Source organism: Panicum hallii, chromosome 9 (genome assembly GCF_002211085.1).
Source record: "Panicum hallii strain FIL2 chromosome 9, PHallii_v3.1, whole genome shotgun sequence".
Lineage (NCBI taxonomy): Eukaryota > Viridiplantae > Streptophyta > Magnoliopsida > Poales > Poaceae > Panicum > Panicum hallii.
The window spans coordinates 65,565,920-65,583,008 of record NC_038050.1 but is presented as its reverse complement, the minus strand read 5'-3'; the positions used below and the strand labels follow the sequence as shown (position 1 = coordinate 65,583,008).

Here is a 17,089-nt window from a genome sequence, read left to right as displayed (position 1 = left end):
GTAAATTTTGCAACCTAAAGAATGACCCTTTCTTAAACCCTAGAAATTCTATGCTCCATTTGTTTTTCTCCCACAATTGCGGTCCGAGCAATGGCCGAGTGATGCATGCGAGCTGAACCTACTATATATATTTTCCTACAGGGTGGCTTTTTAGATTTTAGAAACTCAAAGACCACGAATTTCTTATCTAAAAATTATCTGGTCCTGCTGCGTTGAAGCTGCCCCGGAATCTTAGCACCTTTTCTGGCATCACCCCTGGACATTCTCATCCACCAGCACCACACAGCCTCTCATCCCATCCCCCGAAAAACAGCAAAAACTCCCATGCAAAAAACGAAAAAAAGAAATTAAAAATTAAAAAACGGAGAGCCCCGAATTAATTCCGTGAAAGAGAAGGTAAGAGAGAGACTGTTGAGTGGGCCCGCATGCAGTTACTAATTACTAACCCCCCACGTTTCTTTCCTAAAAACGCCACCGCTAATCTCCTCCCTAAACCCCCACCGGTTAACAGGGATCACTCCTCGCGTTCGTGGTCACGAGGGACTTGAGGGCCACCGCGGGATCCGACGGCGTAGCGGGCGCGTCCGCTCCACGCACCGACGGCCTGGATCTGTGGCACGTGGCGCGGGCGCGGGGGACGCCTCTCCGCTGTAAGAAGCCCGGACAGGCGCCCGGTGCCGTCGGATCGCGTGGGCGGGGGCCACGTGGACGCCAGGGAAGGGCGGAAGCGGTCGTTGGGTCGGGGCCGCGTGGGGTTTAACCGGGAGCAGCCGGTGGCGCCCCGCCTCTCCCCGGTGGGATGGCGTGGGCGTAAGCGAGGGGGGGTTGGGGGGGTTTAAGAAGGGGGTTGGTTTTGAGGGGTTTTGGCCAACCCACACCACCGCACCACGCACCTCCACCACCAGAAGAAAAAACCAAGGCGGAGGGCGGAGAGGAGAGCAAGGGAGGAGACGGGGGAAAAGGGAAATAAAAATAAAAGAGGAGAGGCGAAGCAAGGCGAGGAGGAGGGAGAGCCCAGAGGCCTGGGGGAGGGGGGAATAATTCCGCGGGGGCGAGGGATCTCGGCGGTTCCGGCCGCGGAGGAGCCCGGCGAGGAGGTGATCCGAGGGCGATCGGAGGCGGGAGCGCGTCGACGCCGGCGAGGTGAGCCCGGCGTGCTAATTCCGGGGAATTCAGCCGAATTATGCGGTTCCGGGGCTGGGTTTCGCGTTTTGGCGCCCCGCTGTGGGGCGCTGCTGTGTTGGGGTTTTGCCTCCGTGCTGTTTCGGTCCAATCCTGTCCGAATTCTGCTTGCTTCGGTCCGATCCGCGGCGCTGGGCTCCGAGCAGGAGGTGAATTTGCTTTTTTCCTGAGATTCTGCTACATTTCTGGGCTGCGGTTTCAATTCGCCGGTTTTTGGCGAATTCCGCCTCCAATTGCAGCGAATCGGGTGCCGAGATCGGATCTGGCGTCGCCTGATTCGCGATTTCTTGGACGTTCTTGTGCGCCTGCGGGTTTGCAGTCCGCTCCTTTTTTTTTTAACCGACGCGCCCGCTTTCCTTTTGGCAGTTGCTTAATCCTCACGGATTCCGATGCACGAGGTTTTAAAAAAGTTTTCTTCCTCTCTTTCCCTTTCTTTTTGATCGCTTGGCGTGCTGGTTTACCTGGCGAATTTATTTGCTTGGGTGCATTAAATTCGGCGGCGAAACCATTTCGTAAGGAAAAACATTTCTCATCTCTCTTCTGAGGTCTTAATTCGGATCACGAGTGCAAGTATGGATTCTCTCCATTTCCTTTGCTCTTTCGGTGTTTGCTTAATTAATATTGGTTTTGATTCGCTTTTGGAGCGCAGTCAGTTTAAAATTCATGTCATTTTGGCCGTTCCACTCTGGATCTCTCGCCTTGGGGTTTTGGGATTCTAAATTTTGCTAATTAATTACACTGCAAACCATGATCGTTCCCTGTTTAATTAATCGAGGGTTTATCCGAGATTTATCCCAAGTTCTTGCGGAGATCCCAATGAATGATTTCCTTTCTTTTTTTATTCTGCTGACTAACAGTTTTCCTTTTGCTGATTGCTAATGGGTTCTTGAATACTTGATGTGCAGATTTGAGCTAGGGGACAAGCCATGAACAGCGCAACTACCGGTTGTTAACTAAGCAACCCCTCTTGTAAATTACAAGCAACCGAAGCGAGGCGCAAGAAATGGTGTTCCAGAAGAGGTCGTCGTCAGAGATGGAGTCGTGCGGTGGAGGCCAAGTCGCGGAGATGCCGCGCGTTCCCAAGTCCGCGAGGGTATGCGGCTTTCAGCGCATCGATTCGGACCTCGCTTCGCTGCCCTTGGTTGGCGAGTCTGACAACGATGGCGTTTCTTGTTCGGTGAAATGTGCAGGGCAAGAGATCGGTCCGGAAGAAGGAGACCCAGAGCCCGGGCCAGATGATGTGCGCATTCGACCTTCTCGCGACGGTAGCCGGGAAGCTGCTTGATGAAGGCGAGGGATCGCTCGGGAACATGAGCGCGGGTGCCCCGGCCTTGGCTGCGTGCGCGAAGGATATCCACGTGAAGCAGGAGCAGTGCGATGAGGCCATGAAGCATTTCAAGCACGAGGTGACGGATCAAGATAGCTGCAATGAAAGCGCAATTCTCCCCCACACTGTGTTTTCGCGGTCGGTGAATCATGCTCGGAATGAGGATCCGAAGGCGAAGTCTGAAGCCCTGGACAAGGAATCCTCCATGATCAGCTGTACCAAGGCTGAATTGGGTTGCAATTTCGGGGCGATTGCAGATAGGTGGTCTCCTGAATCTGTGGAATCAGGAGCCTTCACAGGAGATGCAGCGGCGAGCCTGATGCAGGTGGCCACAGCAGGATTTCATAAGAATGCACCTGACATGTATAATTTGCTCGATCCAATGGACGTGGACGTGAAGCCTCCCCCTTTGGTCAGCTCTGACAGCACCGGTGAGATGCCATTGTATGGCGATAAAATTCGCCGCTCAATCTCCTTACCAAGGGGCCCAAAGGGTGTGGCGGGGTATGCTGTAGATAGAGATGATGACGATGATAAGTCCTCTGGGTGCACTCATCCGAGCACCACCACTAACAGGGATTTCAGGCCCAATTGTACAGCTGATCATAGTAGGGTGAGGAAGCTGCTCACTTCTAAGTACAGGAAAGTTGCTCCAGCCAGGATACACAAATCAGATCTTTCATATAGTGGTAAGCACCGGAAAATCTTGGCCTTCCTTTTATTTTCAATAGAACAACATTGATGGAATTCCTATTCAAACCAGCTGCATCTCACTTGAATTCATTGATCCCATCAGATGTTGAGCGGAAGCCTTCTTTCCGCAACAAGAAAATGCATTATACACGACAGAGGACACAAAGGAGTACATTTAAGCGGAGGAAGCTCTTTGATCGTCATGCAGTTCTAGCATCTGAATTTGGTAGGGCAAATGGAAAGTTAAACTCAAAGGTTACCGGAAGAGACTCCCATGCTGCTTCTTTGGATGGTTTGTGTTACTTCCACACGGGAATTTCCTCTTCATGCTATTTCCTTTTGTTACTTACCTGATGGTAGTAATATTTCTGCAGCAAACAAGGGGACCAATTCAATGCCATTCCAGAAATCCTGTGCATCAAACGATTGCCATGGTAAAACTTTACTCCCCAGCAAGTTCATTTAATCTCCTAATGTCTATTTTTGGCCCTAAGATATCCTTCATTTCTTGCAGTGAAACTTAGAATTAAGTCGTTCAAGGTGCCTGAACTTCTTGTTGAAATCCCAGAAAGTGCAACGGTTGGCTCACTAAAGGTATGTGCAGGACATTTTAGTATCATGTGTAAAAAGGTTGCAGGTTTTTTCTGCTCAATGGGTTTTCCTGTAGTTTAATCAGTATTCCCAATGCAGAAAACTGTTCTTGAGGCGGTGACTGCCATTCTTGGAGGTGGTCTGCGTGTGGGTGTTCTTCACCATGGAAAGAAAGTCAGAGATGATAGTAAAACTTTAATGCAAGCTGGGATTGGTCAGAATGATATGCTGGACAACCTTGGTTTTTCACTTGAACCAAACTGTACTCACAACCCGTCGCAAGTCCAAGCTCCTGAAGATATCAGTTTCCTCGAAACCATTGATACTACCGAACCCCTTGCAAGGTAACAAGCAATGCTTCTAAACAATTCACTGGCATGCTATATAGTTGAGGTGCCTTCAGCCCTTCACAGTTCACCCTAACCAGACTTGTGAACTTCTGATGCAGGATTGCGCCTACTGACTCATCTTCCAAGCATGGTGAGGTAGATGTATCCCAGGAGCTTGCATTAACCCCCTTAGCAATGAACTACCAGGGCAGTGATCATGATTCTGTACACTCCCCTGGGGGCATTTCATCACCTGATAAAGTGTCCACAAACTCGCGAGCTTTAGTTCCAGTTCCCCCTGCAGATCCGAATGCAGGGGCTGTAGTTCCAGTGAATAAGTCAAAGAGGTCACCAGAGCAGGGGCAACGCCGAATCAGGCGTCCATTCTCTGTTGCTGAAGTAGAAGCACTTGTGCTTGCAGTCGAAAAGCTTGGAACTGGAAGGTATAATTGCTTATTCCCCTCGTTTGACGTGACATTGTATACTTTCCTGGGTTCTGCAATCTTACAGAATAGTTATTGATACGTTGCAGGTGGCGAGACGTTAAACTTCGTGCTTTTGACAACGCAAAGCACCGGACATACGTTGATCTTAAGGTAATAACTGTCAAATACTTGACTTTGACTTCAACTGAAGACTAAAGCAAATATCTATGCATTGCAATACTTGTCAAAATCTGTTCATTGATTTCCTTATTGTCCTTTCCTGATTTATTGATTGATCCTCATGATTTCCTGTTTTTTTGCCGAACATTTAATTGCTGCGAAAAGGAGGCTTTGCACGGAATTGCTTACTTAAGTTTCTTTGCAAAAGCAGTAGTGGGTTAGGTTACTTGGCCGATTCAACCAGTAGTTTGGTGCTTGTGGGTTTTAGGTTCCTCACCCGACAGGACCGTGCTGTTTTTGTGTTCTTAGAAGGTTTCAGCCAGACTCTTTTTCTTAAAAGCCTATTGTCCTTGAGATTCAGTTAGTGCTGCCCCCACGCATCAGCTTTGTTGTTTGGATGGGTCACGTGGGTTGTAGTACCAGAACGGTTCACCTAGAAACAAAGGAGACCCATTCTTGCACATCAACTAACCCGATCCGGACTTTAGAAAAAGTCTCGCCGAGGGATGAGATAACCTTTCCTTTACTAGACTGGAAGCTTCTTGGCTGCTTTGCATTGCATTTGCCGCACCTGTTGGGAACTGACTACATTCTCTGGTCAAAATTTGACGATGACTTTGAGTTTGAACTGGCAATGAACTAACCGTGTCGAAATTGTGATGCGAACAGGACAAGTGGAAGACGCTGGTGCACACGGCGAGCATCTCGCCGCAGCAGCGGCGTGGCGAGCCGGTGCCGCAGGAGCTGCTCGACCGGGTCCTAGCGGCCCAGGCCTACTGGTCCCAGCAGCAAGCCAAGCTCCAGCCTAAGACGCCCCCGTTGGCTGAGGCTCGCTTGTTCACCTAATAATTCGATGATCCCGGCTGATGGCCTCCTCGGAGGCTGCTGCAGCCTTTGTATAAAGTCAGTAAGTCAGTCAGTCCCTTCACAGGAGGTTTAAGGAAGATATTAGAAAAAAAGGATACATATATAAGGTACAAGAAGCATTGACCGATTTGTTGTAATATCTACTCACCACCGGTTATTCTTTAAGCCAGGATTCTCTCTCCTTGTGAATTTAACCAAAGGAAAGGGTATTTCTTTGGCAAATTGTACATGTTCATGATGGAAGAAGAAGATGATCCATGAACTGAGATCTGCAGTGTCTCTACTAGTAGCTCACAATTTTTGCAATTGTGGTTAAGAAAATGAAGGTGCTGCTTGGTCGACCAAGCTCCGGCTCCAGCTTCTGGGTTCTGCTTTGAAGAAGTCGTTGCCTCCTACTACAGAAGCTGCGAATCCAAAATTCAGTGTATCAGGCTTGAAGTGCAGCCTATCTTTTTATAGTTTGACTCACTCATAGAGACGGCCACAGAAGCCGCAAAAGGAGGGTAGCTTCTCCTTTGTTGATTTTAGGCTTGGGAGCTTCAGCTCCAGCAAAGAAGCCTAGCTTGAGACTGAGCGAGGCCAAAGCGGCACCGAAAGCAAGCTTCAGATTCTTTTGTTCAATTGAATTCATTCTTTTGTTAGTGGAGGGTGATGGTAGGAGAGGAGGGATGGATCTTTGCTTCACTTTTCCCTTTCTTTTATTACTGTAGTTGTACTATGTTCTTTCACCAATCTTGTAGTTATCCTCAAATTTGTAATTGATCCAGATTAACAATATGAAAAGAAAGAAATTTTTATACCACTGTATGCTCAAGTGTCCTTTTCCTTTAAACTATGGCCCTCACGCGCTCCCCTTCCTCTGATTATGTGCGGGGACTCAGCAGGTGATGCTGCCTGGGATCAGGCCCCAATCAGGTGCTTATTAGTTTGTTGTCCTGTGTCAGAGCACTGGCGCCGGGGTCTGGCTACTGGAGATTCTTATCCATTAGCCCCAATCATAATCCCATGTGCCAAAAGTTTACCGATGCCGCACCGCCACTGATTTGATCTATTCACATCAACCGCCACCAGTAATCACTTACTAATCTCCGAGGCGTAAGATGCTATCTTAACTACTACTCCAGCTAGTATTCTGAATGGTATTTCAAAAGCTAGTATTCTGAATCGGCACGACAAGCAAGTTGACTTCCGGTCCTCTACGTTCATATCATACAAGCTGCTTAAGGTCCCTTGCAATTGACGTGTTACATGAGGATCGGATACACATTTCCCGTTACTTGCAAGGATCTCAAAGGTTTAAACCGTTGACCTCTGACCCTAGGTGGCAAGCAAAGAAAAAAAAATCTACCACCAGCACCAGCAGGCCGGTGGCCTAGCAGATGATCCCTTCAAGCATGCTCGCCCATCTGGCGGCGACGGGAGCTAAGCTGGCCGTTCCGTATACTGAAAGAAGAGAACACCGCGTGCGCCTTGCTTGCCGTGCGACGACCGGAATATTCCCATGTGTGGAGCGGTGGCGTATGATCCCGGATTAGAAAAGGTGCAAGCATGCACAAGCCGCAGGCGCCCCCGCGGGGGAGAGGCGCAAGGAAGGGCGAGCGGAGAACCGGCGCACAGGCTGGACGCATTTGCTAGCTAGCTGTTGCTTGGAAGCAAGATTAGGAGGAGAGGGGGAGCACCGACACCCGTTGGCTCGTTAAAAACAACGCTGCCTAGCTGCTAGCTCGCTTGCTGAAAGCCTGAAACCCTTTATGGCCAGATGGATGGATGGATCGACCGTTAGCTGGGATGATCAGATCAGATCACACCGGAACATGCATGGTTGAGTGCTCGTGCCCCTCGCCCCCTCCTGGTGCGCGGCACCACCAGCTCTAGCTGGGCCCCCAGCTCTTCTTCCATGATCGATCGGCGATCGCTAGCTGCTGTGCTTGCGCGGGACTGTAGCCGAGACATGTGGGCGAGAGGAGGCTGCTGCATGTACCCATCCGGCCGGCCTCATTCATTTGGCCGTCGCCGGTGCCCATACCAACGTGCATCCGTCACACACCAGCGCACCGTATATCTGCGTGTATTTCTCGCCATTATCCTGAGATGAGGATGAGCTAAGCGTCGTTGGTTAAGCACGGGCCCAACATGCGAGTGTTTTGGGGCTGATCTGACGGGCAAGGGCAAGGCGCGCGGCACGGCACCGCACGCCATGTTCCCTCCATGTGGGCTCGCCCGAATGCCCGATCCTAGCATCTGGTGGCCGCGATCTGGTCTCCGGGCAGTCGCACGCCGCCGGGTCGGCGGGCGGAACCGGTAGGCCGGCGGGTATCGTTGCGCGGCCGCGTACGGCGCCCCGCCACCACCGTCCGGCATGTTAGGCTCTCGATCGGCCAGCATGGGGCGGGTGAGATGCATGGTTCCAACATTACAAAACGGAAATGAATGAGATCACACACTTTGTTTTCAGTGGATTCCGGTGTGTTAAACACTTGAACTGGTGTAGGGATTTTTGAGCCGGCTAGCCGTACAGGGCTCATTTAGCTTCCATCTGATGATTTTCCATCGAAGCATTGCAGGCCTAGCTTGGCTGGTTGCCAATTGCCAATTGCCATAGGTCAATTTTAGCGGAGTAGGTGGCGGTGGTGGGTGACGACGGCAGACGGCTACAGTGGCGTACGCTTACCACATTACCCCTCCTGGTCCGCGGTGGCGCTTGATGGCCTCCTTTCTTCCTTTAATTATCGCCACCACCCGCGCTGGTGCGGATTGACATTTGAATCTGTCTCGACGCGGGCGAACAAACCCAGATCTTCTATTGCTCGCCGCCGATACAAAAAAAATCGCAGCCTGGTAGCTTAGCTGCTAGTACTAGCGCTGCTATTTTAATCTCCTCTGCCATGGGCCCCTGCTATTTCAGCTAATAATCGGCGAGCTACATGCTTCCGCCATGTGCTCTGTCGACGTTGCTCCGGGGAAAACTTGGAGGTCGGTTAAACTTTGGAAACCAGTTCAGAAGCGAGATCCAGGTGGTGAACTGAGGATGGTCTTGCCGTCCAGCTCGTTACTGTTCCGTGCACATCTCGCCCTGCTGAGAACAACAGCACGGAGCTAAGCATACTCCAGGCTGCCAAATTCATGTTTCTTTTCTCGTCTGATGAAGCTCTGTGGGAATAAAGTAGATTTATTTGGACCGAGGACGCAACGCAACCCGGCCTGCGGAATCGCTTTCGGAGGTGACGGAGCACACGTAAACTGGCGATATGATGCGCGCGCGAGGTGCCGAGCGCCGGCCAGGCTCCATGATGCCAGCGCCGCATGGGTTCTGCCGGTGGAATTGTAGATAGGACAGATAGATACAAGGAAGTAGCACACGCTTCTAATCTTCCAAGTTTGAGTCCGAATTGGGCAGGCAAGGTAAGAGAGAGCTGGCGCGGCGGCGTGGTGGAACACGTGAAGAAGACGAGCTGATCCGTGGTCTTTTACAGACAGAACACGGCTGCTCGCAACTCCCAACCAACGACCGGACGCCCAGGGTTACCTGCTTATCCGGTAATCCATCTTGACGCGCTGCAAGAAAGAAAGACAGCGTCAAACCAGTATTACCAGTTGCTTAAAAACTTGTTGGCGGCCCACAAGCCTTTCCGAGAGCGAAAAGGAGACCGAAGACTGACGCCGATTAACAGTTGGCCCGGGGGATGGTCGCTGTCAGCGGGCGGCCTCTAGATTAGCCGTCCCTAGATTAGCTGTGCGCGCACGAGAAGAGCATGGCACGGGGTGGAAGCTTCTCTCTTCTCCCCGTCCTCACGCGTGTGGCACGGGGCGGCGACGCGCGCGGGCGGGCGGGGTGGAACCGTTTCCTTTGACCACCAGCCGGCACCCTTGTGGTGGTCGACGCGACGGGGTGGAGCAGGACGATTTGGACTTGCCCAACGCGTTCCCACGTCTGCTAGCTGCTTGCTAGGTGCCCCGGCGAGCTGGGGTACGACGTGGGCGGGGGGCGGTGCTGCTGGATGCTTCACGCTGCGTGCCGGCGTGCGGTGGCATGACGTGTGTGACGACGGCTTTTCCGAACCCAAAAGCGCTACTCCTCCGTGTTCTGACGATCGTCGAGCACATGAGGCGAGTTGGCGACAGAACAGGGCCTTTGCCTCTTTCGTAAGCACAGCACAAAACCTTGTCCTGAACTCTTAACTATCAGATGGACAATCTCGTACTTGCACCAAACTCCAAAATGGTACGGAAGAAAATGGACTGATCTATCTCCGTGCAAAGATGTATCGATGGTTTGCCAAACTTCAAGAGCTGTTAGGCGAAACGGAGTACTACCCACAGTTCTTCTTCAACAAAGAAAGGCGCCCTCAGATCTTTCTTGCCCGGAGCCAGCAAAAAAAGGCTCAGCCCACGTACGACTACTATGGGCCTGCCACACTGACGTTACCACCGTGTTTGTATTCTAGGGCCCATTTCCCAGTTCTTCTTCGTCAGCGAAAGAGCCCAACCGTGGTGGATTGGCCCAACTATGGGCCTGTACACTGTGTTGGTTTCCACTGGGTTCGTACAAAAAATCTGCCAATCTCAGGCCCATTAATCAAACTGAGCCCACCAGCCGCTGCGCCGGATTGTCTTCAAGTCCAAACCACTCCCGCCGTCTTCTGATACGATCTTTTCGCTACGAATTTGGGCTGTCGCCGCCCAGCCCATCTGACACCCGTCCGCGAATCGGCCAGTCGGCCCCCGTCCCCCGCTCTTCCCCGCCGGCGGCCGCGCCTCCAACTCCACCCACATCTCCCCGTTCTCCTAACCAGGCCCGCCGCCCTCGCCACCGCACCGCCAGGCGCCAGGTCCCGGCAGCCGGTACGACCGTCTCAACCGGCCGCCGGTGCAACCGCGCACGATTCTCGAAGGTGAGTCTCTGCGTCCTCTTCGGTATCGATTTTCAGGGTTCCGTCTAGCTGCTCCTCTTAGGTTTTAAGCCTGACCCGTAAGCCTGCTTTTGTCTCCGCCCGCTTGGCCCCCTCTGCTCGATTGGTAAGCTGATGCTCTTGTCGGCTCGAGGCTGAGGTCCTCCCGCACAAGTACTAGCTATTACTACGTTCGGCAACTTCTGTGGGCAGTCGTCTAGGGAAGCATGGAAATATCACCTTGTGCTGGTGTTGAATTCCGCAATTAGATGATTGATATCGCTACAGGTGTGGGGAATTCGGTGTTGGATCGAATCATGGTGGCCTAAGCTGTTGTTTGTTCTGTTTGGGCTCTTGGGATGTTGATCTGAATATCTGATGGTGCATAACATGTTTATTTAGTCTAGATTTTCCAATTGATTACTCCACGAACCGTGATCTGTTTTAATGAAAATTCAAATCATTTGTTGCCAACCTGGGTACTTTTGTGTTTCAGAGATGCAGGATAGAATGAGGCGACAGGGACAATATGGTGACGCAGACATCAATTCCATGGTTGCTGCCCAGTTGCATCACTACCAGGCACAGCAAAGGGTGCAGCAACACCCTGAGAACAGCTATACTGGAAGAGATGCTGCACAAGCTTCTGGGGAGCACCGGTACACTCCCCCGAAGGTGAGGCAGAGTCAATGGGATCGAGGTGGACCAAACATGCCAAGCCAGGTTCCATCATATGCATATAAGGAAGGCAAGTACTGCTTCTTATTAGTTTGATACTGTTACTTCTTTTTTCTATCAAATAGTCATGCTTCATGGCTTGCAAAATATAACTAGTTGCACTGGCACACCCTATATATTGCAATGGAGGGTTCAAGGGGTGGTTGCATATCAATTATAGAGTGGGTAATTCTATTTGGGAATGTTCAAGCAGATGTAAGGGACTGCTTACCAGTTACAGTTCTGTGATATTATGCTGACCTTTAGTGATGCAGGTCAAAATTCTGCGGGTGCACAGTCCTTTTACGATGGACAGAGATCTGATGCAAAGGTAGGTCTAGAAAAGCAGCCCAGCAAGGAAACTAGGGACCAGCCTCGTACAGATAGGACTGAAACAAGATACGAGGATTATAATCTTCCTCGGACATTTGAAGGTCTAGAGCAAAGTTTTCATGAGGACATTATGATGCTATCCAAGGAACTACAGGATGCAGAGGATGCTGAAAATTCTAGACACATGGAGGTATGTCAAAATGTACAGTATTTTTCCCCTTTGGTATGTGACGACTGAAGTAATGCATGATTCTGCAATATGCCCCCTACCTAGCAAGAGTTGCATTGCAGTATACGATTTAACTGTTTGATTAGTTTTTCATTGAATCGTCCTGAATTTTATTTTAGCCTTGATCAACTTGCTTGAATGCTTTGTTGTTGTTTACTCCAATTTTTATTGTCCTTCTGACCATTGAAATGAGGTCCTTGTCCATTTCTCGAGACCAAGTAATATCATTATCTAATTCAATTTCGGTACAATTGGCCTTTTGAGAAAGCAAATGCATATGCGGATGCTGGTAAACTGCTACTTTTACGCCATTGGTTTTCCATTTTGTATCTTATAACTTGGTCAGTTTTATGCACATTTTCAACCTGCATGCAAATATATCAGCTTGTACATGCTATAATTATATAATCATCTAGCATGACCAAACTGCTTGCAATGAACTAAGCAGATCTACCATTCAGGTTTTCGTCCTGATGACATATAAGAACATCCCACTCACCCACTCAGAGAAGTACGATAATACATCCTCACCTAGAAAGCTAGCAGGGTTCACTTACTAAATTGAAATTGTAATCTTCCCCCTTTATATGGTTGTCCATATATTCATTGGCTTACCCTATTATTGTGATTCAAGGGATCTTCATGCTTGGATTTGTTTCTATAATAATGAACTAATTAGCTAACTGAAGGCGTCAGGTGTGCATGAACTTAAATTCCATGCTTCTCTTAAAAACACTGTATGCTTGATAATCATATGCATTTCTAATATTCAACAAGTAAACTGTGGAAAATGGAAATCGCCACAGGGATTTAGAATATGTTGTGACCCTTACAGCACTCTGGAATCTGGAGCTGCTATATTTGTTTCACCTATCTGCTGTTGCTGTTGGATTCTGTTTTTTGGTAGTTATATGTGTTATTTGAAACCAAGACAAGCATTGTTTCATGCTTCCTATGTCTCTTTGCAGAGATTGAAGGAGATAAATACGCAGTACCAGGAGAAACTATTAGCACTTCGGGCTCGGCAAGCAAACTATAGAGATGAATTTCTGCGTAAAGAATCTTTGGCACGCCAGCAGCAATACCAGCAGGCCAACATGAGCCATTATGCCAATAATTCCATGGCTGGGGAGCAGCATGGTTATCACCCAACAGCTTTGCCTGGCGAGCAGCATGGTTATCATCCAACAGCAGCTGCTGCAGCTGGAGGTGCTTATGAAGAAGCACATCGGGGTTATGCTTCTGGCCATGGCCAGTATGAATCCTTCACTGATAGACCAGATTACCCAGAGTTCCATGGTGGCGGCAGAGGTCGGGGTCGTGGTTTTGAACACCGTAGCCAATACCCTGGTGGTCGTGCTTACAGTTCTGGTGGCCGGAGATTTTAGGTGTTTATTAGTTGCACAGTCCGTCATGTTGAGCTCATCACGGCTTATCTCAGTGCGCTGTGATGTACTCGATGCTTAAGAAGCTTTTGTTGCAATCTCCTGGAAACCTAAACGCTGTTAGAACCTGTTCTACAGTCCATGTCACTGATATGTTAGCACTGAGCTACTTTTACGGTTTTGCCAGAGTTTCTTCTGGTTGTAATTTGTAGAGGAACCAGAGAATACAGATGTTATTGTTTCTCTGCTATCCATTCATGTTATATGTTCTCTGAAGCAATAAAAGTACATGTTTATTGAAATCAAAATAAATAAAACCAGCATTGCTTATGTTGTTTTACTTTTTAGTAGCACAGTATTAGTAGATATTGTTTGCTTGGCAGGCAATTTGCAGTGACGATTCTTCAGCAAAGCAGTTCAAGGATCTGAAGAAAATGCAGCTGGACCCAAAAAAGAACTATTTTTGAACTTCGATACATCACAAGTGGACTGCTGAAGTATACATATGTAGAGAAAAAGTTGCACCAACGAAGTAGCTAGCTCTACACAAAGCAAGATATATTATACACTCTTCAGAAGCTAATTGCCTCTCGAATCCCTACTACAAGACGATGATGCTTCAGAGACGCAAGGACAAAAGAAACTAGCGGTTCTCCTACTTGCCAGATTTCACTGCACCCTTGGTCTCTTGAAGGCCTTCTAACACGGTCACAACCTGATCCATGCCAGGCCTGCATCGTGCGTCCATCGATAAGCATTGCAGCGCTAGGGCTGCGGTCTTCTGCGCTGCAGGAAGGGAATACTGGGAACCCAACCGCGAGTCCAAGACATGAATCACCCTCCTCTTGTTGGTGATGTAAGGCCTAGCCCACTCCACCAGGTTGTGCTGGCCAGGCGGGCGGTTCTTGTCCAGAGCACGCTGCCCAGACAGCAACTCCAGAAGAACAACACCGTAGCTGTACACATCGCTCTTCGCGGTCAAATGGCCTGTGCGTCATGAGGGTAAACAATAGAAGTTGCCATCAATTATACATATGCAAGCCATGTTGACTTAAACCATTAGATCATGTGCGCAAATTTGAAGGTTAAAGAACAATTGCAACTTGGAAGCAGTCGAGTAATCAGAATTTGTGTGTTAACTTGACTTGTACCATAATTTCTGATTTCATGGTAGTTCGTGCATGAAACCAGCTGGAGAATCTAGTTGCAATTTTTTTTTTTTTGACTAACCAAAGGCATTGCACAGCATAAAGTGCCTTTCAAGAAGCATAACGTGATGCTTAGATGTTCCCCCCCTTTACAGGATGTCATACATCATACACTTAATTCTTTGAGTTTTTTAATCATAAGCAGCACATGAACAAGACAACAAATGCCAATCAAGAAGGGACTGTACAGCAACATGCTGCGCTTCTTTGCTGACAGGAATTATTTTATGTTCCCCAATTGCAATTGATAAATGAGTTGCTTTAAACAAAAGGCACATCTAAGCACAATGCAGGACCATGCCATATAAAATTGAATAAATGAATCTAGCAGAAATTGCATGCACACAATCCGTATCCTAGTCTTGCAAAATATTTCTTTTCTCAACTACAGAGATATGGAGAAATAATGAAAAAGAGAAAGAGAATTGATGAAATAAAAAAATAACTAAAAAGGAATGAGTTATGACGAAACACCAAAGCTTCATTTACCCACTTTCTCAGCATAGTAATTATAAAGCGTCAAAACAACAGCGAAGCAATATGACATTACTGGCTGGCAAATCATGCTGCAAACATTACCTGTTGCAAGATATTCAGGGGCAGCATATCCTTGTGTCCCCATGACCCTAGTAGAGACATGACTTTTATCACCACTTGGACCATCTTTGGCCAAACCAAAATCAGACAATTTTGCATTATATTCCTGTAAAAAGTCAAATAAAGAATTAAATATCTTTAGATCAAAGTTCATTTGACTTGCACATATTCTATAGTGAATGATTTGCATACAGACCGAGTCGAGAAGAATATTGGAGGTCTTGAAATCACGGTAGATAACTTTAGCCTGGTCGCCGTGCAGGAAAGCAAGGCCTCTGGCCGCCTCAAGTGCAACCTTCATCCGTAAGTTCCATGGGAGCGGTTGGAAGTGCGACCCCCCTATAATAACATAGCATTCAGTCATTCTCATAAAGCAAGAAGCCAAGAATGAAGGATTTCACAAAAGAAAACTTGAGAGCTTACTCCTGAAAAGATGATGCTCCAAGCTCCCTCTTGGCATGTACTCATACACAAGAAGCCGTTGTTCGTCCTCCAAGCAGTACCCGATAAGTTTCACAAGATTAGGGTGGGACAACTGCCCTAGGTAATTTACCTCAGCCTACAAAGTTATTGCAGACACAAATTAAGACCACCTTCGAGTCAAACAAATCCAATAGGAGTGTGTGTGTGTGGGGGGGTTGGGGGGGGGGGGGGGGGGGTGCACCAACCAGCCATTCTCTGTGCCCTTGGAAGCTGTCGAGCTTGAGCTTCTTCACCGCGACAATCATCCCAGTGCCCGGTTTCACAGGTGCAAGCGTGCGCTCATCCATCCATCCCTTGAACACCGAGCCAAAGCCTCCCTCCCCGAGTAGGCTGTCCGGTCTGAAGTTCCTTGTTGAGCCTTTCAGCTCACTGAAGGTGAACTTCCTGACATTTGATGACTCCAGAATCTCTGTCTCCGTACGAGGAGTAGGTGGCACCGATGACGAAGAGCCGGATGTCTTGGTACCAAAGGTGCTGGTGTCGGTTGCATTCTTGCTGCTGCTCTTAGAACCGGTCCCTGGATTACAAGCATCTACTAAATTAGTAAGAGAGAAAGTCTGCCCATTGAGATGCTATGCTTCCAGAATTGAAGTGCCTAATAAGTCTGACATTGTTGTAAAGAAAAAGTTGCAATCGTCTTGAAAGCATCCTACCTTCTTCGCCTAAAATTGTACATTTCGGCTTACCAATTCTGACCAAATAAGCCCGAAATGGACTATTAAATTGATCTATTCTCGGGAGGGCAAGAAAACATAGCAATTTATTCGAATCCAGGTCGACTATTCTTTGTTCTTTCCAAGTGCAACAAAAGGAATCAGTAAACGCTCATCCCCCCAGTAGAAACCAAACGGAAAATCTCTGCTAGAAACAGAGTAAACATGGAGGATTCAAACACACTCACTCCGAGTAGCCAAGAAATGAGCTTTCAGTACCTGACGAATTGGGGGCACTGAAGGAAGGGTTGATCTCGGCGTTCCCCTCCACGCCGGCGCAGTTCCCCATCAGGAACAAAGATGGACAACTAAAACCCCTGCCGGATTCTTCGTAGCTCCTCGGCCGGCGGCAGGGAGGGAGATAGAAGCGGTAGGACGCCTGGGTCTATTTGGCTTGTGGTGTCATCCTTTCGCTGCTCTGCTGGGTTGGGAGGAGATGTAGAATCATGGCTGCTGCTGGCTGCCTGCCTGCGAGCGAGGGTGGTGGTGGTGGGGTGAGCCGTGGGGTCGGTCAGCTCATTAATGGAGGGGCAAGGCGCCTTTCCGTCTCCCTCCTCTCTTTTCTACCCCTTGTTTTTGCTTCCATGCGCTTCCCGGCTTCGCTTCTTCTTCCGATTTGCATGTTCCGTCTTGAGTAGTACAAACAAATCTGATTGTGTTTTTGTCCAAAAATATACAGCTTCACCCGAATGTGTTCATTCAGATCTCTTTATAGCTTGCTTACGATTATGTCAAACTATGCCCCCGTCTTGTTTCTGGGCCCCACTATGCTAATTGCATCTGTCGACTAAAGATATTTGCTATATGCAACTTTGTACTAATTTTTGGCTTAGCAAAATAATTTCAAAGAGCTTAGTTGCGAAAAAAATATGACAGAATTGAGTATGCTTTCTTTTAGATTTCTTTTCCCTTTCTAAAAGAGTTCAAAACTCCAACGATAG

General features: G+C 48.6%; 2 protein-coding genes and 1 pseudogene across 3 annotated transcripts; 2 read left to right on the top strand and 1 right to left on the bottom strand.

Annotated features, from left to right (window-relative positions):
* The first annotated feature begins 849 nt into the window (after nucleotides 1-849).
* Nucleotides 850-6,396, top strand: LOC112874550 (telomere repeat-binding protein 5-like). Its single transcript, XM_025937926.1, has 10 exons — nucleotides 850-1,143; nucleotides 2,088-2,275; nucleotides 2,373-3,198; nucleotides 3,306-3,494; nucleotides 3,577-3,636; nucleotides 3,717-3,796; nucleotides 3,893-4,137; nucleotides 4,242-4,565; nucleotides 4,655-4,718; nucleotides 5,397-6,396. The coding sequence occupies exons 2-10, from the start codon at nucleotides 2,186-2,188 to the stop codon at nucleotides 5,571-5,573; spliced, it is 2,055 nt and encodes a 684-aa protein (XP_025793711.1). The 5' UTR covers nucleotides 850-1,143; nucleotides 2,088-2,185; the 3' UTR covers nucleotides 5,574-6,396.
* A 3,876-nt stretch (nucleotides 6,397-10,272) lies between these two features.
* Nucleotides 10,273-13,464, top strand: LOC112874095. 2 transcript variants are annotated; one of them, XM_025937265.1, is made up of 4 exons: nucleotides 10,273-10,486; nucleotides 10,980-11,231; nucleotides 11,476-11,723; nucleotides 12,731-13,150. In XM_025937265.1, exons 2-4 carry the CDS (start codon nucleotides 10,982-10,984, stop codon nucleotides 13,148-13,150), a joined length of 918 nt encoding a protein of 305 aa, XP_025793050.1. In that variant the 5' UTR covers nucleotides 10,273-10,486; nucleotides 10,980-10,981. The 2 variants fall into 2 exon arrangements, with proteins under 2 accessions (XP_025793050.1, XP_025793051.1); XM_025937266.1 differs by lacking the exon at nucleotides 10,273-10,486 and having other exon boundaries at nucleotides 10,982-11,231; nucleotides 12,731-13,464.
* A 326-nt stretch (nucleotides 13,465-13,790) lies between these two features.
* On the bottom strand, nucleotides 13,791-16,696 carry LOC112874094 (annotated as a pseudogene).
* Between the last annotated feature and the right edge of the window lie 393 nt (nucleotides 16,697-17,089).

Bases quoted from the DNA above. Each gene is read 5' to 3' on its own strand.
- LOC112874550 (XM_025937926.1), top strand. From the start codon at position 2,186: ATGGTGTTCCAGAAGAGGTCGTCGTCAGAGATGGAGTCGTGCGGTGGA. The intron at 3,199-3,305 runs GTAAGCACCGGA...TGATCCCATCAG, and splicing joins ATCAGATCTTTCATATAGTG to ATGTTGAGCGGAAGCCTTCT. The intron at 3,637-3,716 runs GTAAAACTTTAC...CATTTCTTGCAG, and splicing joins TGCATCAAACGATTGCCATG to TGAAACTTAGAATTAAGTCG.
- LOC112874095 (XM_025937266.1), top strand. From the start codon at position 10,982: ATGCAGGATAGAATGAGGCGACAGGGACAATATGGTGACGCAGACATC. The intron at 11,232-11,475 runs GCAAGTACTGCT...TTAGTGATGCAG, and splicing joins ATCATATGCATATAAGGAAG to GTCAAAATTCTGCGGGTGCA. The intron at 11,724-12,730 runs GTATGTCAAAAT...GTCTCTTTGCAG, and splicing joins AAAATTCTAGACACATGGAG to AGATTGAAGGAGATAAATAC.